The sequence below is a fragment of the Ictidomys tridecemlineatus genome, chromosome 10 (assembly GCF_052094955.1).
Source record: "Ictidomys tridecemlineatus isolate mIctTri1 chromosome 10, mIctTri1.hap1, whole genome shotgun sequence".
NCBI lineage: Eukaryota > Metazoa > Chordata > Mammalia > Rodentia > Sciuridae > Ictidomys > Ictidomys tridecemlineatus.
In genome coordinates, this window is record NC_135486.1 from 83805948 (window position 1) to 83831109 (window position 25162).

The 25162-nt window shown below is 32.8% G+C and overlaps 1 protein-coding gene across 1 annotated transcript in view; it reads right to left on the reverse strand.

Moving 5' to 3' along the window:
- Malrd1 (MAM and LDL receptor class A domain containing 1) overlaps positions 1 to 25162 on the reverse strand; it is a 610752-nt gene that overhangs the window by 321398 nt on the left and 264192 nt on the right. The window contains exons 25-26 of the mRNA XM_078024684.1: positions 22932 to 23179; positions 19191 to 19482 (exon numbers count right to left, since the gene is read on the reverse strand). Of these exons, the coding sequence (XP_077880810.1) occupies positions 19191 to 19482; positions 22932 to 23179 (540 nt within the window). The remainder of the gene's footprint in view (positions 1 to 19190; positions 19483 to 22931; positions 23180 to 25162) is intronic.

The window sequence follows — 25162 nt, forward strand, 5'->3', positions numbered from 1 at the left end:
AAAAAAAAAAGAAAGAAAGAAAAGAAAATAAGCTATAAAAATTTAGCTGTCTCTTGAGTTTCTGGTAATTAAATTCCCATGTGTATGTTATGTGTGCAATGTTGGATATTTTCACCTTATTCTTGTTGCTTTCATTTCAGGCCTCCTGTGATTTGTTTTTTTCTACCCTTTTAGCTTGGCATGTCTTCATTAGGCAAATAACTCATACAAAAACATTGCTTTGTAACTCTGTTTATGCCTCTGTAATAGGCTAAAGGTTAAGTTTACCAAATTGTTCCATCTCTCCCTTTTTCTCTTTTGTGCAACTCCCAATTACACTTTTTGTGCCTTACAAAGCAAGGCTGTTAATGAGAAGCCACATGCACATGGGATCATGAAGGTGGAAGAACTAGAAATGTTTTTTGTAGAATATGTTTGAAGAGGAATTGTGGTTTTGCCTCTATTTTACATGTCTTAATCTCAGTTTAATATTTAATAAGATATCTTTAGTAAAAGTAATACCTAGAACAGTGGCACAGAGGTAAATTTAAGACAGGTAATTATTTTTTTTAGCAAATAGTGATAACAGTTACCCACTTTTTAATCATTCTGTTATCCTCATGACATTCTATTGTGGAAGGTACATGCCTATTTTGATGCAACTATAGATACAATTTAGTTATCTGTAAGGTATCCAGATTTCTAGAGTTACTGTCTACTTTAGGATATAGAAGAGAGACTGGATTAAGATTCCAAACCAGGTATTACAGAAAATGCAGAACCCTCCTCAAGATTTCCCTGGATTATAAGCATCCATAATCAGTGGGCTTTTCATCCACAAAAGCTTGGCCTCTCCTCTTAGTGAAATAATAACACTGACTATTTTGCTTTTAAGCCTGAAATCTAAGAGCTGTCTTGATTTTATCCCAGGATCTTTCAGTTACTATGAGCAATTGCATCTACAAGGTGAAATGTTTCTTTAATCTGTTCCTTACCATAGTGGTCCATGATCAACTACTTTCTGGCAGTTTGTGTGATGATGAGTCCTGCTTCCTCAACTGTTGAAGTAACATGAGGCAAGCATATAAAGCAGGGTTTACTTAAAAAGGGGTAACATAGACTTCTCTGGGGAGGGAGAAGTGGGCTATATCTGGTATCCTGGTATCCCAAGAAGTGAGAGCTTTCTGCCTTTTTTATATGTCCTAGGCTTCCTTGCTTCTCCTTCTCTCTTCCCCTTATCTGTGTCCTTTCTGAGTATGTGACTAGGCCAAGGAGATGCTCAGGTGGGATGCCTAAAAGGTGGATGGATGACCAAAAGGTGGGAAGTAAACAGACAGGAGGAAGGGCCAGATGGAGCAGCCCAGGACACATTAATTAACAAAATTATAACTCCCAATTCCTGGGACAGGTTTCCTTAGCAACAGGTTGGAGCATGGGCAGGTTATCTTGATAAGGGTGGGGGAAGGGCTCTGAAGGCATTTCAATCCCTCAGGGGGCACTCTCCAAATTCCCAGATGCAAATTGGCCTCCTTGATCTCATTTGACTCAATTAACCTATCAATACTGACTGCCTGTCTAATTCTGGCTTCCTTATACAAGCTGGGCACAGAGGCCCTCACCTGTAATACCAGTGGTGCCAGAGGCTGCGGCAGAAGGATCCAGAGTTCAAACCCAGCCACAGCAACTTAGTGAGGCCCTAAGCAACTCAGAAAGACCCTATGTCTAATAAAATACATATATAAAGGGCTGGAGATATGGCTCAGTGGTTAAGCACTCCTAAATTTAATCCCTGGTACAAAAAAAGAAAGAAAAAAGAAAAAGCATACAATACTCAGAATAAAACACAAAAAGAGAACTATACGTCCTTCTAATGTCATATGGGGGCGTGAACAGACTAATCAAAAGATTATTTGATTTTCTAGGAGAATGTAACATTTGGGAATTTACTGTTAAGGGATTGATTGAATGAAATTACATGGTATTTTATAGCTTAGGTTTGAAGTTAGGACATCAGCCAGATCTTTCTCCAACTTGGGAAAAAAACCCCCAAAAAACAAACTATTCAGTTCTTCAAATACTGTGTGACCCATTTTAAGATTCTAGTGTGTTGCTTATTAAATAATGTTGAAATGTATGTCTTCCTATATTCCCATGAAAATTGTTTTTTAACATTTGAAAATTATCCTGTGATGACATAACAATCTCTGTTCCTCATTTTTATCTGAATTTTTACATTATTGTTGAGTGAAATATTTTCAAAGTAAATCTCACTGTGATAGCTGTTCCTTAAGACATTCCAATAAACTTCAGTCTTCCTAGGGATAATATAGTTTATAATTTGGCTTCTATCCCCCTCTATAACTTACTAGTTAAGATGGTATTATTTCTTCTTTCACTATCCCTGTGCCTTTTATTTCCTTTTCTTATTCTAGTGCATTATCTAAGACTTCTAGTCAGATGTGGAAAGGAGTGTTGAAAGGGATCATGCTTCTCTCATTCCTGATCATAGCAGGAAAGCTTCAAGCTTCTAACTATTAAGTATGATGTAAGCAGCAGGTTTCTGTAGATATTCTTTATCAAGTTGAAGAAGTCCCCTCTATTCCCAGTTTGCTAAGACTTCTATCATGATTCAGTACTGGATTTTATCACATCTTTTGCAGCATCTGTTGACGCAATTATGTTATTTTTCTTTTCTGGCCTGTTGAGATGATGGATTACATTAATTAATTTTCTAACATTTAACCAGGGTTATATACCATGTTAAACTGTACTTGACCTTGAATATTTTTTATGCATTGTTGTATTTGATTTGCTAATATTGATTGAAAAGGGGTAACAATATTGGTCTTTAGTTTTATTTATTGTCTTGCATATCTTTGTCTGCTTTTTGTATTATGTATAGCTGGCCTCATGGAAAGAGTTAGCAAATATACTGCTTGTTTTTATCTTCTGAAAGAGACTGTAGAAAACTGGTTTACTTTCCTCCTTAAATGTTTGGTATAACTTATCATACTCATGGGACTGGGACTGTTTTTTTCTTCCTTTAAAAAAAAGAACCAGCATTTATTAAATGCAGAGCATTTAGACAACTGTATAGCTTTTTTGTTTTGGAAAGTGATTACTTACTGATTTAATTTCTTTAATCGATACAGCCTTGATTTGTTCTTGTATACATTTCGATGGAAATTATGTTGAGGAATAGTCCTATTTCATGTAGGTTATCAAATTGTGAGCATAGGGTTGTTCATAGTATTATTTTATTGTCCTTTAAACTTCTATGGAATGTATAGTGATGTCCCTATCTCATTTCTGCTATTAATGATTTACAACAAAAAGATTTTATAACATGTAATGGTTCATATAAACAAATCTGTTACTAAAAGGTAGTAAGAATATAATTATTAAAGAAATAGTGTACATTCTTTGATCATTCCAAGAAACATCAAGTAGCATAAGTAGAGGATGAACTCTTACTTGATGGAATTTTATCATGTGAGTTACTATGTAAGACACTCAAGGATACTACACAACGCTATTTCCATATACTTCTGGTTATGAAAGTCAAAGTTCTATTATAAAAACCAAAGAGATATAAGCAAAAATATGAATGTCATATTTGTGATTATATAACAATTCTCAGATAAGCTAATATTCAGCTATTCTAACATTAGTACCAATGTTCCTTTAAATATGCTCACCTTCACATGTACATACCATACGTACACTGACATGCATGCACCTGCACACACACACACACACACACACACACACACACACACACACACACACTTACTACAATCTGTCATAGAATATCAGATGTTATCATATTGCATCATACTATAGTATAAGTAGATTAGGTCTATTTTGACAGGTTTGCAGGAAAAGATGTTAAAACACTAGTGTGAAGATATTTTGAATTATTTATTTTTCTTTTTTCTAACAAAATTAAGCCTAAGATTCTCAAATTATTAAAATGAGCTTAATTGTTAAAGACAAGCAGCATTTAAAATACTAGATGAGTTGTTGATATTCAGGGCAGGGACTAGAAAAGTCTTTGGAAGTTTAGTCATCCCTATGTTATTTCTCATGTATGTATACTTGAATATATATACATAGAAGTTTTATAATACTTGTGGGAAATAATATTTTAATAGGTAAAAGGAAATTAAATAGAAACTTCTCTCAATTATAAATACATTTTCCCAAACTCTCATATTGCTCATTGTTATATAACATTAATGAAAGTCTCATTTTAAAAATGAGGCAATAATGAAAATAACAGAAAATAAAATACATATTATATACATAAGGAGAGCTATTTATAGATTAAAAACATTTGGCTAATGTGCCTGTAACAAATCCTGTGGCTTAATTCACTAGTAGTGTCTTAGTTCACTAGTGGGAAATGAAATTTATTGCAGGAATTTGCTTAGCATCTTTTCCTTCAGACGAGGTGCAGTCTGGATCTTATGAAATATGTAAATGATATTTATATATCCTTAATCTTTAATGTAATAGTATGAAAGCAACAGAGGCATGATATAATCTATATTGTGTTTTATGAATATTTCATTAAGATGAAATGGTTTTGCTTCCTAATATATATCTGATATCATTTTTTATCACCACTGATTCACAAACATTAGTTCTTAAGATAAAAATGAAAGGGATTGTATAAAGGAAAAATTAAAACTCAGTAAAAAGTAGAGCTGGAATTTTTGTATTTGATGATGTCTACTCACTTTTCTTTTCAAATGTTAACTGTGGGAAAAATATGGTTAATAACCAGTTTTGATCTTAGCAGAAATTTTAGAAAATAAGAAACTATAATATTGTTACATTTTAAGAAATAACAAATTATTGCAATTATAATATGTAGTTTATATAACACAATTCATATAATACCAAATACATTTAATTATTTTAAAAGTCTGCCATATATCCCATTTTGCCACTGTACTATAAATTTACATATCTCTTTCTGAGAACTTGGTCAATAATAAAGGTTCATTATATTGGAGGAAGAAAAGCATGAAAAATAAAGGAGAAAAAAATTCTTCTCAATTTATTAAGATATTCATCACTGTTGAAAATCCACATCTCTCAAATAAAAATCACTTTAGGAGTTCTTTTGCAAGGAATATAATGTGCAAGAACTTTGGGGGCTTACAATCAAACTAACAGAAAATAATGTCATGAGTCATAGGAGCAATAGTGTAGATACATTAAAAAATCACAGTGCAACACAAGGATATTAGGACACAATTTGTACATTCTAATGTCATATAGCACTGTAGGGTAACTATAGTTGACATAATAATTAATAGATGATTGCAAAATAATGACTAGGCAGGATTTTGAATGTTCCTAATACAAAGGAATGGTAAATGTCTAAGGTGACAGATACTCCAATTTCCCTGAGCTGATTATTACACATTGTACATATGTATTGAAAGGTTACACTGTGCCACCTAAAATATACAATTATTGTCATTTAAAAATAAAATATATTTTAAAAAACCAAATCCATCACATGATATGATACAATTTGAAATTTTAAGTAATAGAACCTAGACAAAGGCTTGGTCAACCCAAGAAAAACCGAAAGGTAATGAGCCAAGATATAACAACAGACAAAGATAGTTGGTAACAGCGGAGTTCAAATCTGAATGACATGAGGATGCTAATCACGGACAGTTTCTCCCAGAGAACCAAAGGATTCGCAAGCCCAGAAACACATGAGTCTGAGGCAATAACACAGCATCTAGGAAGTAAGTGCTTTGTACTAACCCCATGTGTGAATATGTACAACGCTGTCCTCAGCCTTTTGTACTAGATGTGGGTAAGAGAAGCAGGGCCAGTTCTTAATGAACAGTCTGAATAAAAACACTAATGCTGTGGTAGAGTATATTGGTTACAGAGAATAAGTTTCTCCTATATTAACTCAGGGTCCAAGGTCCAGGTAATGTTCCTGGCATTAAATAAAGATCAAAAGGAAAAAAAAGACAAAATAGAGCCAACACTTGGCTTGTGCTTGAGTTCTTCCATACTTTCTATAACATTCTATAATCTCCAACAATCCTACAAAGGTAAGGAAAGGATTCCTTAACCATATCAAGGCCAACCTGTGTTAACAGCTATCTGTCTCTACTTTTCCTCTTTTAATTTCAATTTCACTGTAAAGCAAACTCATTTTCTTCTTCATGGTTTAGAGGCCCATTGAAATCCACTGACTCCTTAATCACAATCTGCAGACATCTTTTCTATCCTGAGCTCACGATTTATTTTTGTATTCAACTGCTTAACCTATTTTTCTATCTGAATATCTCTCAAGTGATACTTAATTGAATACCTAATTCAATATGTCTAGAATTTCAGGGTCTGTGTTTTCTGTAACAAATTATTCATTTCTGCAAAGAGTCCCAGAACACCTTAGATATATTATGGTCAACTCCTTATTTGAACTGACCATAGCCACCAACCTCTATTATTTCTACCTAATACTTCTTCAATAAAACCCTTTATCCCACACTCTACCTCAGCTCAGAACTTCATTGTCTTTCATCTGAAATATTTTATTAGAATTTTACTTTTCTGTTCATTTTTTTAAAAATATTTAATTTTTAGTTGTAGTTGGACACAATACCTTCATTTCACTTATTTATTTTTATGTGGTGCCAAGGTGAGCACTCTACTGCTAAGCTACAACCCCAGCCCTAGAATTTTACTTTTCTCTATTGCTCTCCACATGTGGCCAGCCCCTAACATCTTTCTATGGAACACATAAATTACATTACTTCCAATTCTAAAATACTTTACCAGAAAATTACAAAGCTTTATAAAATTCAAAAATAGAAATTCACATTCTTTAACATGTCATTTAAGAGCCGTTACAATCAGTACCCAAAATATTGCTCCAAGATCTAAGAACACACTTCAGAAAATTTGCCATTTTCCAAACACATTATCATTTCCCTCTCTTTTCTCTTCTCTTCTCTTTTCTCTCTCTCTCTCTCTCTCTCTCTCTCTCTCTCTCTCTCTGATCATTCCTTTCTTTCTATTATAGAGTGGCCATTTCACATTTCTACTGGCCATTCTTCAAGTTTTAATTCAAATATTACCTATTCTGTGACATTTTACTGTCACAGAGAGAAAGATTTCTTCAATTCTCTGCAGTCCTGTGGTATATTGGCCAGATGACTAGTGCTTTACTGAACATGTTGCTTTGAAATTAGATATTTCAAGTGTCTCCTATAGTCCCTACCACATTATAAGGGTTGAAAATGGTTTTGAATGAACAAACAAATGAATGTGTGAACAGATGAACAGTCTCTCACTATTAAAGAGATAATCAGGAAACCAAAATTTAAGTCCTGTAGAAGTTTAGCATAGTACCTAGAACACAGTGATTAAAATCAGTTTTATAGATTATCAATATCATTATTGAATGAACATAAATTCTGTCTCCTTTCAAATAATAGGAAAATGAAAACAGGAGAATAGATTAAAAACAGAAGAATCACTCTGTAAAGGAAAAAAAAAGACAATAAAAATACCACCATCAGGATATATGCTGAAGAAATGCACTACTGAAAGCAGATTAGATTTGATAACTAAGCAATCAAACAGAATAAAGAAAATAAATGATACAGAAACATATGGTGACAAACAAAGGGAGATTTTGTCTTAGCTGTTTAATCACTTAGAATCCAAGCATCCCTGTTTTGACCTGGTTGCAGATTCTTGAGGAACACCTCTTTAGTGAGAGTGAACACATGTGAGATATACTATCTGATACCAATGCTTTATGCACTTAACATGCTGAGTAATAAAAAAGTGGGACTTCCCTTCTTGTAAATTTTATGGACTTGTATTCTGAAAACATACTGCTTATAGCATTTAGAAATCCTTAAACATTTAAAACACACACACACACACACCCTCACACATACACAAAAACTTGTTTATGCAGAGATGAGACTAAACCTGTACATGGAACCTGCCAAGTTGATGGGGTTTGGGACATGGTATCATAGAATATGCCATTTTGTTATTCCAGAAAAGTGAAGAAGCAGGAAGGTCACTATGGCTTTCTTCCAACCTTTCTCCCCTACAGCAGGTCATATGGCCCATATTGAGAAGTGCCACCCTATACTCAGAGGAAAGGATCATCCTTATCTCTGTCGATACAGGGTCACAGAGAAGAATTCCAGTAAGAAGTCTTTACTAAGTTCCTCCTGCTTATTGTTCGATGGCAATCGTAACTTTTGTCCTCCAGGCATTTGCTCCTGACTATGTATCCTACCTCAAGCCTACTAATAAAAATAAACAAGTTTACTTGTATATTTGGGTCTTCATTTCTGAAGTCCCATGTCAACATAAAACATATATTAAATAAATTTGTATGATTTTCTCTTATTAATCTGTCATTTATTATAGGGGCCTCATCCATGAACCTAGCAATGGTTGAGGAAGAGTATTTTTTGTATCCTCAAGAAGATCAAAGAAGGAACAGGAAGGAAATCTAGCAGTGAAACTGTTTTTAGTTTAGGAAACACAGTGTATTTATAAAGCATATAATTGCCTTAAAATTTTGCACAGAGCTTCATAAAATATATTAACTAATTTAGTCACAGCCTCCAAAAGCAGCCTATAGTAATGGACTACTGGGCTTTGTACCACTCACCAGATCTTTAATGTGAACCTTTGTCATGAAGAATATTATATTAAAGTTTTAATTTATTTGAAATACGTTATAGTATGAATATAAATTGAAATCTGAACCATATATTCTGGGAAAATTATACAATATAATTTTTAAAATATAAAAATTCTAACACTAACACAGTGTTTCTCAAGTACTTTCATCTGTGTCACATGCAAACACACATATGTATGTAACTGTTTCACTACAGTAAATAGTTGGGACTGTTTGTAGGAAGCAGCCAGCCTGGAAGCTCTGGATCTCCCATTGCAGTAAACCCAATGGTCTTATCATCTGCCACTCAAATTAATATGTTGAAACCCTAATATCTATGTAATGGTATTTGAAGATATGTCATAAGGGTCGATTTCATGAATGGGATTTGTTCTACTATAGGGAGAGGACAGAGAGATAGGTAGTCTCTTTCTGAAATTTGAAGACACAGTAAGAAGATAATTGTCTATAAACTAAGAAGAGCAATTTCACCAAGGACCTGAACCTGTTGGCATCTTCTTCTCAGTCTTCCAATCCCAGAACTGTGAAAATAATTATCTGTTGTATAGGCCATCCGCTTCATTATATAGAAATCTGAGCTAAAACATGCACTCTCCTCCCTGCTAGCTTGAGAGTTGAGGGGGTCCATGGCTCAGCATATCAACCTGTCCACAAACCAACCTGGAGGACAAGTTAGTAAGCTTCAGTACAGGGTAAGAAATACTTCTTGTGTAAATAAGGACATTTTACAATGATAAAATGCCCTTTAATCCAAAAACACAATAATCCTAAGTGCTTATATGTATGCTACAGTTTGAGTCTGAAATGTCCTACATCAAGGTTTACGATTAAAGCCTAGGACCCAGTGTGATACTGTTGGGAGGAAGCAAAATCTTTTAGAGGTGGGGCCTGGTAGGAGACCTTCTGGTCATTGGGGGCATGTCCTGGAATGGGATAACAAGACCCAACTCCTTTCTCTTTCTTCCTCTTGCTTACTAGCCATGAGGTGAGTGGTTTTGCTTTACCATGTGATCCTACCATAATGTCTGGCCTTATCAGGGGCCAATGGGTAGGACTAAAACCTCTAAAACTGTGAGCCAAAATAAGCCTTTTCTATTTTCAAGTTAATTATCTCAGGTATTTGTAAAATAATGAAAAGCTGACTAACAGCATGTCCTGAAGAAAACTGAAATTGTTAGAAGAAATAGACAAATCTTCAATTTTATTTGGAATTATTGGTACAACAAGTGTAAGGATATAGAAGACTTGAACTCATCATCAAGCAAGGTAACCTAGGTGGCATGTATAGGATGCTACAACAAAGGAGCAGAATACCTACTACTTTCAAGAACATGTGCAGACAGTAGAATGAATCAGACATAACTTTCCTAAGTTCATATATGAATACATGACCAGTGTAACTCCACATCATGTACAAAACACAGGAATGGGAAATTATACTCCATGTATGTATGATATGATAAATACATTCTACTGTCATGTATAACTAAAAAGAACACATTAAAAAAAAAAAGAACACGTGGAACAGCCATCCAGGTGGAACATATCAGGGCCATAAAACAAGTTTGAACAAATTTAAAAGAACTAAAATCATAAAAACAGAATCAAATTAGAAATAAGTAATATACAGACATCTGGAAAATTTCCAAAATATTTGAAACCCAAAAGGAGAAAGAAGAAAAAAAAATTACAGATAAGAGAGAACAGTGAAATTCAAAGCAAAGGGTTTAAAAGATCAGTGAAACTAAGAGATGTTTCTTTGAAAGTATCAATCAAATTGATGAAACTCCATTTATACTGAGGAAAAAAATTAGTGAAAATAAGAAACACATCCAAAATAAGAAACAAAAGACAGGATATTACTATATTCTTTATGAATTTTAAAGGGATAATAAAAGACTATTGTGAACATGTTCATAACACACTCATTAACTTGACAATTTTGGTGGAATACATTTTTTCAAACAAATTCCCAAATCTAACTCAAGAAGAAACAAACTAGGAATAGATTTTACATATATAAAATAAATATAATACATAGTTACTAACTTTTCCACAAAGAAAACTCAAGGGCAGAGTGTAGCTGGTGAATTCTACCATTCATTTAAAGAAAGAACATCACTATATTCTTCTGTAAATGTGAGAAAGAGGGAGAAATTTTACATGCCTTTTATCGAATCAATATTACTCAAATACCAAAAGTTGTAAAAAGACATTGCAAGGAAAGAAACTAGGCCAATATTCCTCATGAACAAAGGCATAAAATTCTGTGCTAAATTGGCAAATAAATTTGGTGGTATAAAAGATATAATCCTTTCAGCCAGGCAGAGTAGCACAAGCCTGTAATCCCAGCAACTTGGTGAGGCTGAGGCAGGAAGATGGTATGTTCAAAGCGGGCCTCAGCAGTTTAGTGAGGCCCTAAGCAACATAGATTCTGTCTCAACATAAAAAATAAATAAATAAATAAATATTGGGGATGTGGCTCAGTGGATAAGTGCTGTGAGTTCAATCTGTGTTCTTAAATTAATTAATTAATTAAATTAAAAATAATAGATATATTTAATGACCATGCTCATGTTAAATGCAAAAAGTTTGCTTGAATGTCAATTAATAAAAATAAACATAGGGCTGGAGTTGTAGCTCAGTGGTAGAATGCTTGCCTGGCACGTGTGAGGCCCTGGGTTCAATCCTCAGAAAATAAATAAATAAAAATAAAGGTATTGTGTCCATATAAAAATAAAACCCAATAAATGGTATACATGAGGGTTTTTAATAGATAAAAAGATAAAAAAATAAAAAATAGCATTTGTCATGTCAAATATCTGAAACATTAGATGAAGAGATAGACATCTTCTAAGGATGGACCTTGAGTTCTTCCAACTAGAACAACATGATTGCAGATAAGTATTTATTCCACAGCTATAGAAATATTATTTGAATCTGGAAAATATCTATTGAATGAAATGATATCAAATGAAGAGGGTTTGGAATGGACAATCAAGCAAATATATTTTAACCAATAGAATTCATTTCATCATCATAATCATCATCAAAAATGCATCTATCTGATAAATTATAATGAACAAATATTTTATCCTCAATGAAGTATTGGGAAATTCAAAATTAATTCCCTCCTTCATTAACACAAGAGCTATTATTTGAAGATTAATATGGTTCTAGGTCAAGATGCAAAGGCAGCTTTTTATACTGCCTTTGCATAAAATACCATGTTTGACCACTGGGAATTTCAAGTTCATACTGAAAAAGCCATACATTTAAAAACCTAAATAAATAATATTTTCTGATAAAGTATCTAGTGGTGTCAGGAATAGAGCATAGCAACTAATCCAATTAAGCTTTAAAATTTGTATGACATTAATTTCAGCATGGAATTACTGATAATCCCTAGGGTGAATAAAATGGGAAAATTGTGAATTTAAAGTTTGGGGGTTTTAATATTGGCAATTATCAATGGAGTTATAGAGGAAAGCAGGCTTACTTGCATACAATATTTTAAAATATACTCCAAAAAATCATATCTCAGTATTTGTCAACTTTAAGTTATGCTGGCAATGCAAACTGAATACTCAGAAATAATGATATACTATTCTTGGGATTGCCATATTTTATGCCTGATTTTTTCTTTGGACATATGTTCACTGTAACAAGCTTGTTCTTAATTCATCAATGGTTCTTAATCTATTCCTAGAAATATTGAATATATGTCAATGGAAAATACTATCAAATCTTGAACTAAAGTAATTTGTTTTTCTCTTAAAATAATTATTGATTGTGCATCTTCCTAGTAGCAAACTTGACCATGAGGTTTGTGAAATGTGAAGGGCTGCCTCGGAGAAGGAATTAACAGAATCTTGACTGCATACACCATGAATGGAAGATCATGTGTACATAATGCATGTCTACCTACATGTGTGCACATATGCTTAACTATATAGACATATTGTTTTAATGCTACCTCAGATCACTTAAGAAATATATTAAAGTATGTAATTGCCTTAAAACTTTGCACAGAGATTCAGAAAATATACTAATTATAGGTTAGGCACAGCCTCCAAAAGAAGCCAATAGTAATGAACTACTGGGCTTTGTACCACTCACTGAATCTTTAATGTGAACTTTTGTCATGAAGAATATTACATTAAAGTTTTAATTAGTTTGAAATGGGTTATCTTATGTTTATAAATTAAAATCTGAGTCATATATTCTGGCAAGATTATACAATATAATTTCTAGCATATAAAAATGCTCTCTGTACTACAAGACAATGAATTTCTACATCAGTACGTTATTGTACTATTCATGCAATCTAAATTACTAAGACATTTAAAAATAGTAGTGTGTTTATATGTGCAGCCTAAATGGTCGAAAACATTTTAAAAGTAGCTAGAGCATGCACATATTTAAATGAACTTTATTTGGAAAGGCAATAAAGATGACAACATTAAACTCCTTTCATAAATAGCTGTTTAAGCAATTTCCTAGTACAAACAATAATTTATGCTAAGTGAACAGTAAAGAATGGATTTCATTCAGTTTAATTGCTTGTGCCCTATCTAAGATGAGGAAGAAACAGGTTAGTTACAAATTGTTCTGAATTGATAAATGTATGCTCTTGTATGTTCAGTGTAAATCTAACCAACAGAAAATTCCAATTTGTCAATTTCCATCTGACCTATATTTTCACTCTGAAGTCTGAGTCACAGCCAGGAAACCATATAAAAACTGCCACTGCAGCATCTGATGAAGGTCCCCTGCATTGTCCCTCCGCTGCATTTTCAGAGCATCACTGTCTACCAATTTTTTTGCAAATATTTGCAAAGGAACTTGAAATTTATCTTGGACAATATATTGCATAAAAAGTACTCTAGTGAATTTTGGGTGATGCAAACATATTTTTCCAATATAAATGTAAGCCCAAAAGATAAAAAGACAAACAGGGTAAAGTAAGATATGGGCGGGCTTGTTATGAAGCTTGGATATTAAAAATTGAGATATTTCACTGAGAAAACATTAATTTGGCAAATATTACAGAGTGTGTCTGTATACACAAAGACAAATTTCTGTCTTTTTCCCTACCCATATTGTACCCAAACAAGTTGTCAACGTCTGCAAATCTCAGTACTCTTTTGCATGGGTTTCCAGGTTTACACTTGAAGCCACTCTAAATCGCCTTTGTCTCCTTCATCCATCAGGGGCTGTCATGTCGGTCTACCTGTGGCTTTTTATGTGACTGCTCATTCTTCTCTCTCATTTATTATGAATAATAAATTATACCACCTCATCTAGAAAACAAGCATTTGGGGACTTTTGTGTGAGCAATTTCTTTGAAGGGAACAGGAAGGGCAAAGAAGATCTGAACATTTGCTCTGAGTAATAAATAGGAAGCAAGGAAAGAAGCATGGCAGAGACAGTATATGCCTTTAAGAAATTTTAACTTGTGCAGTTTAATTTCATAGTCTCTCTAGAAGGAAAAAAGGAGAGGCAGGGGAAAAAAAAGAATCAATATAGAATACTACCATATTCCAAGCTTTGGTCAAGACATGCTATTTATTATCTTGATTATTTTCCAAATCACTCAAATAGAATCTAATAGTCCCATGGATAGAGAGGATAAGAATTATAGAATTAGATCAGGTGACATAACACGGCTAGTTAGCAAAGTTGAGATCCAAGTTCATGTGTTGATATCTCAAAACTCTGCACTAAAAATCACATACAGGGTTTATTTGGATTATTGAGCCATGTACAATCAGGACTCTGAATTGTATGCCAGCTTTCTCATCAGTAAGCAACAGTCTTTAAAATGCTGCCAAATATTTCAGGGAAATAAGTGACCTGAAAGAGAAGTTAATCCATTCAGTCCCCATTGATTTGCATACATGTTTTTTTCTTTTAAGCAAAATTTGATTGCCATGTTATATCCCCAAATAGAATTATTGTTTAACTCCTATTTGGAAGTAGCTGTGGTCATTCAAAATGAATGCATACTCATATATAAAACTTGACCTTGCCCTCATCATACTTAAAGTTTATTAAACATCTGTAGATAAACAGAAAATAAAGCAGTAATTGAATTTGCATGTGAACATTTAGAAGAGGAATGCTAATTGTCTTTTTCTTATTAAAATTCACTGAATAATTATTTTCATCCTTGGTCATTTAGCAATTAAGAAAATTGCCATCGAAATAAGCTCTTAAATATGACTTCTAGGGCCTCGATAATAATTTAATATTACTTTTGCTAATAGCCCTGGGTCTATTTTGATTAATTAGAATCACCTATTCCAGATTCAATTAAGTTTCATCTTCCTATATATATATGTTTTGCCTTTTCTTGTCTTGGCTATTTTAAGATCTCATTGAAAGAGTTGTTAGACTATGCACATGAATATAGATGAAAGGCCAAGTAAATAAGAATCTTTTCCAAAGTTTAATGGATGTTGTCACTGCTTGTGGAAATAATGTCATATATTACTGTTCAATTTGGAAAAGATCCAAAACTTTAAGTAGTTTTACAGTAATGAGAGAATAAGAATCATTAAATATGTCAAATATATAGATATTCTTTATTAGACATCAAAATAGAGACTTTTTCATAAATAATTATTGAATGAACTTGTTGTGATATAAAACTGTATGCTTGTGATCTTTGCAAAAAATAATATTTTTTTTCCCAGAGAGAGATTTCCTTAATAAAATACAAATAATGGAACGTAGTGTTAAATGTGTACAGACACACACTAAATATTCACCAAATTAAGGTTTTTCTCAGTAGAACATCTCAATTTTTAATACCCAAACTTCATCTCAAGAATTATCGATAAAGGTGCCAAAATATGGGATAACAAAATGATATTAGTTTTATTAAATAAATGCCTACTATATGCCAGACATTAGACTAGGCTAATCCAATGGGAAATTATATCTTTCAATGATATTCTCTCTGCTTTATAGATGAAGAAATTGTTTCAGGTATGATATAGAACACATAGCTAATAACTGGAGAATCCTAATGAATTCTTAATCCACTAGAGTGGGATGCTGGAGCTTTCATAGTAGACCTTGGTACATTTTTTTGTTGTTCTATTTAAATAAGAATGTAACTTCAGTTCTTGGAAATTTCACCTCAGCTAAAGGAGTCCTATTGTCAAGGAAAAATCCCCAAATCTCCTGCTGATCCCCATGGGCAAACCTAACAATAAATGGCTAAGGAGCAACTGAAATGTGGTAGGTTCAAGTGGAAGTAGACTATGAATACATTATATACACTGAATTTAAAGACCAAATGAAAAAAATAATAGTTCAGCATTTTCTTAGCTACCTGTCTTACACTGATTTTGTACTGAAATGATGGCATTTGGATAGATTAAAGAAAACATTAAAATCATTTTCACTTTTTAAAAATGGTCTACTAGAAAACATAAAATTGAATATGTGGCTTACATTTTTGATCCATATTATGCTTCCCTGATGTCTTTTAACTCTCTTTACTAACTTTCATGAATATCAAAGAAAGCAATTTGGCTTTTTTATTTGTTTAGGATACCAATATCCCAATACCACATAAAACAAACAAAAAAAACAGAAAAGGACCAACCAACCAACCAACCAAATAACATAGATGGTCTTTCCTTAAAACATCAGAGACTCCTAAAAAGCCCTCTGAACTCAATATAAAGGCATAGTTTTTCAAAATCATTTCACAATTGAAGATTTCACAAAGTGTACTATTTTACTCTTACCAACATATAAATGTTTACGTTTAATTTCTGAAGGCACTTAAAGGTACATTTAACATTTCATAGGAAAGTGAACTTCATTGAATGTGTATTTTTCACTTGAAATATAAGCAACAGAGACAGGTAGCTAAGAAAATACTAAACTATTTTACCTCAATTTTTAGAGTGCTCCAAGAATAGAAATAAAAGCATTCAGGTTTTCTTCAGGGAGTCTTTTACTACACCCATTCCTACCAATTTTAACACTTTATATAAATGAATATTTCTTTCCTACTTTTATATAATAAAAATGCAATATTAATATATTAGTAATATATTAACTTATATATTCCATATTAATCCTTTCTTCTTTTTTACTTGTATGTGCACTTAACATTTATAATTTCTAAGACCAGTCACCATTCTAATACTCAAGGTAGTCCCCAGTTTAATCCATTTCCCTTGACTGTCTCAGGTGTTGAGTTGTACTGAACGCCTGCTTACGTGGAGCTATCATCTAAACTCTACCTCCACAGTCTGACACCATCTCTTCTCTCCCTTGCCATCTGGTCTGCCCATAGGGACTCTACCACATTCTTCATCTATTCCTTATTTGCTCAGATTCAGCCACCACTTCCCTAAAAACTGGGCCGATCTTTTCCTCCTATGAGTTCCAAATGTGGTTCCAAAGTTCTGAGCATTCTGTAATTAGCCTAAAACTAGATACCAACACAACTTATATTCTGTATTCTCCACATTCTCACAGAGGTTTTTCTTGGCACTTAATCATATCATACCCAATATTAGAGTTTGGGGGGAGGTATTTTTCCTACTCCCAGTTGCCATGATGAATTCTTAAAGAAGATTCTTTCATTTTCTATTTATCAAAAATTTTGATCAAACACCACAAATACCATAAAGATCTGTAGCATTATTCATCAATGCCCTTAATTTGATAATTAATATATAATGGGTACAACTTCACAGATACATTTTTGTTTTCTTTCTGGAAGTCTTTTAAAATTACTTTTAGATTTTAGTTGGTTAAGATCTTAGTATCCCCAGCAAAATCCATTTATTCCTCTTGTATCACATGTAATAGCTGTTCATTAAGTGTTCAAGTGGTTCAACAACAATAACAACAAAAGAAAATTAAAAAGAAACTTTTACTCCCTTACTACTTGGATGCTATGATGAGATAATTTTTATTATGATCACAAAGTTACTATTCCAAATACCAGAACTTTATAACCAGTGTAGCTGTGATCCAAACATCCTACCCTAAAAGAAGGCAAAGCTTTTTTTCAAGGAAGATTAATCTGAGGAAGCTGAAACACATTTGCAATAAATCACATGAATATACATAGGCCTCAACAGAGTGTTGAAATGTTTGCATGTTTTCATCCTGAAATGCTTGTATGTTTTCCTCTATGCTATTCCAAATACAGTCAGAAGCCTATCAAGTGAAGAGCCTATTCAATCATCAAATAGGAAACATATATAAACTTCCTTTTAACCATGTTAAAATATTCCTTTTGCAATGAACAGAGAAGTAAAGACAGAAATTGCAATGTTCCTCATTCCACTTGCCATGTTACAAGACAAAGCAAATAAACAAGCTTATTCCTAATAAGCATTATTGTTTCGTAGTCCTTTCAACTACAAAAGACACAATTTAGAAGCCAATGGAAGTGCCCTTTGTTTTGTACACTAAACTCATGGTTTACATATTAATATCTGTCCCATTATCAATTGATGGAATTTGCTCTTTTGTCATTTAAATAATATATTTTCATCTCTTACCTCTAATATATCATATGAATTAATGGCACTTGATATTTTCACTTCTTACAATGTAGTCACTGCATGTATTATATCGAATGTCTGCCAACTCAACATTTTACTATAATTCTTAAGATAAATTACCAAAAAATATTTTAGGTTAAAAGGACATATGGACATATTCAATCATCTACACTATTGCAATGTATAAATTCAACCACTCAAGTTGACATTCTCATGGGTCTGCAAAGAATAAGGCATATAGAGACAGCCCCTGATTTATAATGGTCCAAGGAAAATTCTTCAACATTATGATGGCAAGAAAACAATCCGCATTTAATGGAAGCCATAGTTAGAATTTCAAATTGTGAGCTTTTCATGGCCTCCCAGTTTAGGATATGATACTCTCCCTGGGCCTCAGCAATGAACTACAGATTCCAGTCAGTGATGCAATCATGCAGGTAAGCAACTGATGCTCTACACGGTACTGTGGTACTGTGCTATGATGTGCTCTGGGTTAGGTGTATTAAATGACTTTTGCATTTATAATATTTTCAACTAAATGATGGGTTTCTCAGGATGTAACCTCATCACAAGTTGAGGCAAAACTGAATATAACCACAATAATGTCATTAAAATGGACTAACTCTGCTCTTGCTTTTCTTAGATTTTGTTAAAAGTGAATTGAACTTTGTGTAAGACTAAATTTTTTAATCAAACTGAAAATAGAGGAGTCATATTAACCTAGAAAAAAAGCTGATTAAGCTGAGAACTCATGAACTAGTAAGTATAACAAAGGTTTAACGAAAATTCAGAAGACATTTTTATGAGTAAAAGCTTGAAAAATACTTTTTTAGGTTCAAAAAATAGTTTTTTTTTCTTTTTGAAACAGTGAATTAATCACTGCTTTTGTACTTTCTTCCCACCATCTACCCTGCAAAAACAAGCAGCAAACTCAAAATAAAACATACCCGTTGGAAGAGGAACAGGCAGTTCCTCTCTCATGGAGGAATGAGATGATATACAGCTCTCTGTGAGCACTATGTCATCAAGTGCAATACTGCCATGGTGACCTTTGCCGACTCTACCTTCAAATTTGATTTGGAAGTCCTCATCACCAAACAGTGATAATTGTTGTTTCCGCCAGAAATTGCCTTGTTCTGCAGTGAGATTAAGTAGGACTTTTGTTTGGTTTGAGACAGATACTTGGGTCAAGGTGAGGGCCCCAATGCCGGTTCCATACATGTGGTAATAAAAAATGATCTGTAACCAAGAATAGGAATATTATTTTAGTAATACAATGAATTACACTTTATGTTTATTTAATAATTCTCATTTATTAACAGATCTGGGAGGAGAATTAGATTAGTATATTCCATTGTTCTGTATGTACTGTAAAGCTGAGTTATAATTCTTGAATTAGGAAATTCTTGAATCACACATTATGATATACAGCAGTTTACTAGTATAGTAAGGACTGCATAGAAACTTATACAAAATGAACTGAGTTTACTTTCTAAATGTGAGATTCATTGAGATTATGGTTTCAGTGTGTCCTGCAAAATTTCTGTGTGGGGATTTAATTCCCAACAGAATGGTGCCCAGAAGGGACCTTGAAGAGGTGATTAGGCTCTGCCTCTGTGAATAGATTAAGGCCATTATTGCGAGAGTGGGTTCATTATCAAGAGAGTGAGTTAAATCACCTTCTTAAAAATCATAGAATATTCTCTTATTTCATCACATACTTGTGAAAACATATTTTCAGTTCTACAAGATCCTCAGGGCTCCTCTTTATATAGCAAAACCACCAGAACAGCAATTATCCAAATTTTACTTGAAAATGCTAGAAGCAGGCCTTAGAAGAGCAGCCTTGGGAGTTTTCCCCAGAGTGAAAATTAATAGAAGTATTTTGGAAGATTAACATTTCAACGTGTCAAAGAAGTGTTATACTAGATTTTTAGTCATTGTTTTACACCAGAAGAAATTCAGGGAAAATTCTGGGAAAAAATAGAACAGAACAGATTAGGAACAACAGAAATTCTGAACTGCTTAAAGCTCTTGTCTTATCATGGAGTGAATGAGAGAGAACAGTTGTGGTATAATCTTCATAGAGGAAAAAAGACACTGAAAAACTCACAGTCTCATGTATCAATTCATACTCTAGAGAAAGAGAAAATGAATGTTTAAAAGGTAAAGAATCAAGGAATATATGCAGTGCATTAGTGCAAAAAGCCTTAGACCAAAAAGAGGTACCCTGTGTAGACAGACTACTTGAATTTCCTAGCGGATGAATTCTTAAAGTATTCTTCTATGATACAAAAATATTTCTTTGATTAACTCCCAACATGAACTGTATGGCTGTTTGTATTGGGACTGATGCAACCTGGATGGAATTATTGATTTGAGTAATCAATAAAAAAGTCCTCAGGCCAACTTTATGAGCAGCATCAACAGAGACTGATCAGGCCCAGCTGAATGGTGTACTTCCGAGTGGAACCCATCCAGCCAAAGACATGGTTGGCCAGGTTTCTGCTTACCATCTGTATTTGTTCCACAAATACAAGCCATATGTTTTGTGTCTTGGTCAATCCTTCTCTATCTGAAGGTCATTTTATGAATGATATCATCAGATTTATGTGCAAACACACACACTCAATTTCCATTTTTAGGGAGCACACTTGATGTCAAGATGACCTAATCTCAGGGTAACGAGAGGGAATGAAAATTTCCTATTAATTCTTCAAAGGAGATTTTTTTTTTAAACTGGAAATTCTTATTCTTCAGAGATTTGATTTCTTTCCTCATCAGTCTCTGTGTGCCTGACTCTCATCCACCTATCCTCCAAAAGAAGGAAAAACCATTCAATTTTCTTTGCTTAAAAGTTTTCCAGAGGGTGAAAGGACAGAGATGATCCTTCTGTAAATTTGTGAAGTCACTACTTACCTGCTGCACATTTTTATGATATGAAAGAACCAATAACTCTTAGTGCGACCTTTCCTTGCCTCTCTGTATGCAGTCCTTATCATAAATATTCACAAAATGAAGCATTAATTATTAATTTTTTGACTTTTCTTCTACATATACTTCATTATTCTCATATAGATGCTTAAAATAGTGGGGAATATAGTCCTGGGACCAAAGGGAGATAGGGATGAATGAAAGTCTCAGCTACTACAGTATGAGAAAAACAATTTTGAACATTTTCAGTGGAAGTATCTAATTGAAAAGCTTAGAAGTCAAATGAAATTGGGTTTATGTACATATATCATGTTTCATATTTAATTTTCCAAGACTAAATAGAATTTGCAATTTTCTATTGATATATAGAGCCAGATATAGCATAGATTCAATGTATATAAAATATAGTGTGCCTGGGTTTTATTTCTGAGAAAGTATCCACTCATTTGTAAGACAGCAAAATCATGAAACTATGTTTGATTAAAACTCAATTTAAGAATTAAGAATTTAATATTATTCTGTGACTTGTTACTTCTATTCTAGACTTCTGACCCAATTATTTTTTCTAAAACTCTCATCTGATTACAACACTTTTACTATAGAAAATCCTCACAGTCTGAGGGATGAGGTTGCTCTGTGGGGGTTAAACCAAGAAACCATATCATGACTAGACAGAAAAACTATGATAAACTAAAATTTCACATGTGTGAAAACTCTATCTGATAGAATGTTGAAGACTGGTCACTAAGTCTTTTTGTACTATGGACACAGGTACATCAGAAGATTAGATCTTGACGATAATACAGTTTTAAGTCCTGTAAGTGTCTCCTAGCCTGACTGGGTCAGCAAACAAACAAACTTGCTGGATATAGTTTTTTTTTTATTTTTTATTTTCAGTGTTCAAACATTAAGGAATACCATAGTCAGAGAATCTGTGATCAGATCTTATGGAAAGTGTTTCTCATCATAAATATAAATAAATGACACATTTGTTCATGCACCTGTTTCTCATAAGCAAGTTTCCTGTAAAGTCATCTCTGAGTGCTTGGTTTATATTATACATGAAGGTAAATTTAGTTCCTAACCTAGCTGACTCAAATCATTTATTGAGTATAAACAACTCAGCAAACATGAGAGGAATGTGGAAAACTCTGCAAATATGTAGTCATTGTATGAGGCTTTTTGGTCTATGGAATCATAAAATTGAATTTAGATTTTTAAAACTTCACAGACGTATTCTTCAAATTTCACAAGCTAAGGACTATGTTACATTTCCTGTTTCCCCACAGAAATTCTTTATGAAGGAACAAGTTCACTCTTTCCTTTTCCATGAAATCTCCTTCAAATCTTTTATTGTGGTTTTAATCATCTTTAATATTAATTCTTAGACATATTTAATTATATCCTGCATATTATTTCATTTTTTTGTGGTAAAATTCTCATAGTTCCAATAAGCACTAAATTCTCCAAAGGGAAGGAACTGGCATTTTACATATTTTGTGTTATCTATCCTCATGAATGATAAACCATGGAATTTTCCACTGGTTTCCAAAATTCCAATATCCATGGAATTTATCCATAGGAATACAATTTCTAACAATCTTTCCCTTTCATTCTTTCTTGTTTTTTTCTTTACTTCACATATACCATTTGAACAACTTCAAACTCATATTTGGTCTGACCCCTGCATTCTATTTGCAGTATTTGATTTTATGAACAGTCTTGCACAATAATTGAGACTTTTCCTTCCATACCTTGCAGTTTTTGCTTTTCTTACTTATAACTGGGCTTGATAGTCTGGCTGTCCTCATGGGTTGCTGTGGAAAATAGCTCTTTATAAAGATGTAATGGCCAGATGAATTGCCTAAGGTGTGGTCCACAGCCGGTTCTGTGCTTGTAGGTGGGATGCTGCTAGGTTTTAGATTCCAGTCACAGTCCTCATCCTGATCCTGCTCCCAGGCACAGAGGTCAAATTCAAAATCACAGTGCCCACTAAAAGTACCTGGAAAACATTTTCAAATTTATATTAGAAAAGAATGGAAATCCACTGTCTTTCAAGTTTGTGTTTCAGAAATACAGTGATATTACTATATCATGCAGTATTCCAAACCTTACAATGCTATCCTGATGGCAGCATTTAAATAGAGCATGTTAGTTTGTTCTATACAGCTATTTGCATGGCGACATAAGTTCATTTCTCCACAAATCTAGTCCCAATCTCAAAACTTGAGAAAAGACTTTAGCATCACATACACTATGTCTTCTGAACACCTATTTATTCAATGTAATTTATTACTTTTTTTTCTCATCTTTGCTTCCAAGGTCTTGGTAGTGAATTTAGAAAATTTATTATTCTGCAAGAGTTTAGTTTGGGAAATATTGCCTGCCACAAAAGCTACCATGAATCATAATTTTTTAAGAATTTAATCTCTTTAGAGATGAGAAAATTATGAAATGAAAAAGGTACAAAAGATGTAATAATTTGAATTTATTGTAGTAAGTTGCAGAAATTAAATGTTAAATTACATTAAATCCCAAACTATTTCCCAGGTGTTTTTTTAAAGTTTATTTGTTTTTTTTTCTTACATTTTCTGCATATGAGAAATTACACAGACATCTCTTTATACTGCTAAAGTTAGCTATAAGGCTATCAATGTTAGTGTAGTTGTTATAAAATGGAGCATTTTGGTATAAAAGGTCATTTCTTATGGTGTGTTTGGGACACTTTCCATCATCCTTATGTTTAAGTAAATAGTATGATCCTGAATAAAACCAGTGAGTGAATGATTTGATAAGTAGTAAAATATTCTGTTTAGAATTACTTGAAAAAGTAATTCTTTATTAATTTATGCTTGAATATTACAACTAAAAATGAAAATCTCTAAAATTATACTTATATGTGAGATGGGATCCAAAACTAAATGTACTTAAGGAGAACCTACTGTAGGGTGTCAAAATGTATCCAGATGGTGATTTTTCGAAGAAAGGTCATTTGAACAATTGTTCAAACTCTTTAAAGTAATTTTATATAAATGAGCATAAAACTTATTTGTCACCAACACACTAAAGAGCCAATTCTCTAACACACTGTCCAAAGGAAAATAGAATCCATAACAATTTCTGGACAAAAATCTACTTAATTCTATTACACAGGGCCTTAAGAATTTCAAAATTCTGTTGTGCTTACCAGTAAAATAGTGGTTTTCCTTTATAAATATATTTTTACAGTTATAAAAATAAAAAATCATTTAAAAACAAAATAAACTTTATATTCTTTATAGTTAATAAGGTGGAAAATATGAAATGTATGTTGTATAATTGTTTCTATGCCATTTTACATATATAAAATGAAACTGAAAATTTCTGTAATTTGTAAAATTGTTTCTAGGTATGTTATAGTATATATAATTACAGCTAATTATATCTCATCTCCTACTAATAAATGTGACCAACAATGAAAATGGGTTTAAAATGATCATTTTTAGATTAAAAGTGATAAATTTAAGAAAACACCAGGATAAACATTCTTTTTAAAATGGTTTAATTTAGCAGTCAGACTAATATTAATTTCTTATGTTTTTTAAGGATAGAAGATATTTTTCTATCAAGTTTTTAATCACTAAATCAACAAGATGGCCTTTTTATCCAATTGCTGAGTTAGTTTTAAAATTACATTTCAGATTCATTTTTATAATTTATTCTTCATATAATAGACTAAAATACTTATAAATCTTTTAGATCAGAATATTCAAGTTCTCCTAAATATTCTTTCAGAGGTCTGGGAAGGAAATCTCACTAAAATAATAGTAACCCTAAGCCTGTATCTAGTTTAGAATCTGAACTGTAGTCTTGATTAAGAATTACATCAGGGCTGGGGTTGTGGCTCAGTGGTAGAGTGTTGCCCAGCACTTGTGAGTACCTAGGTTCGATCCACATAAAAATGAAATAATTAATTAAATAAATGTATTTTTAAAAAGAATAATAT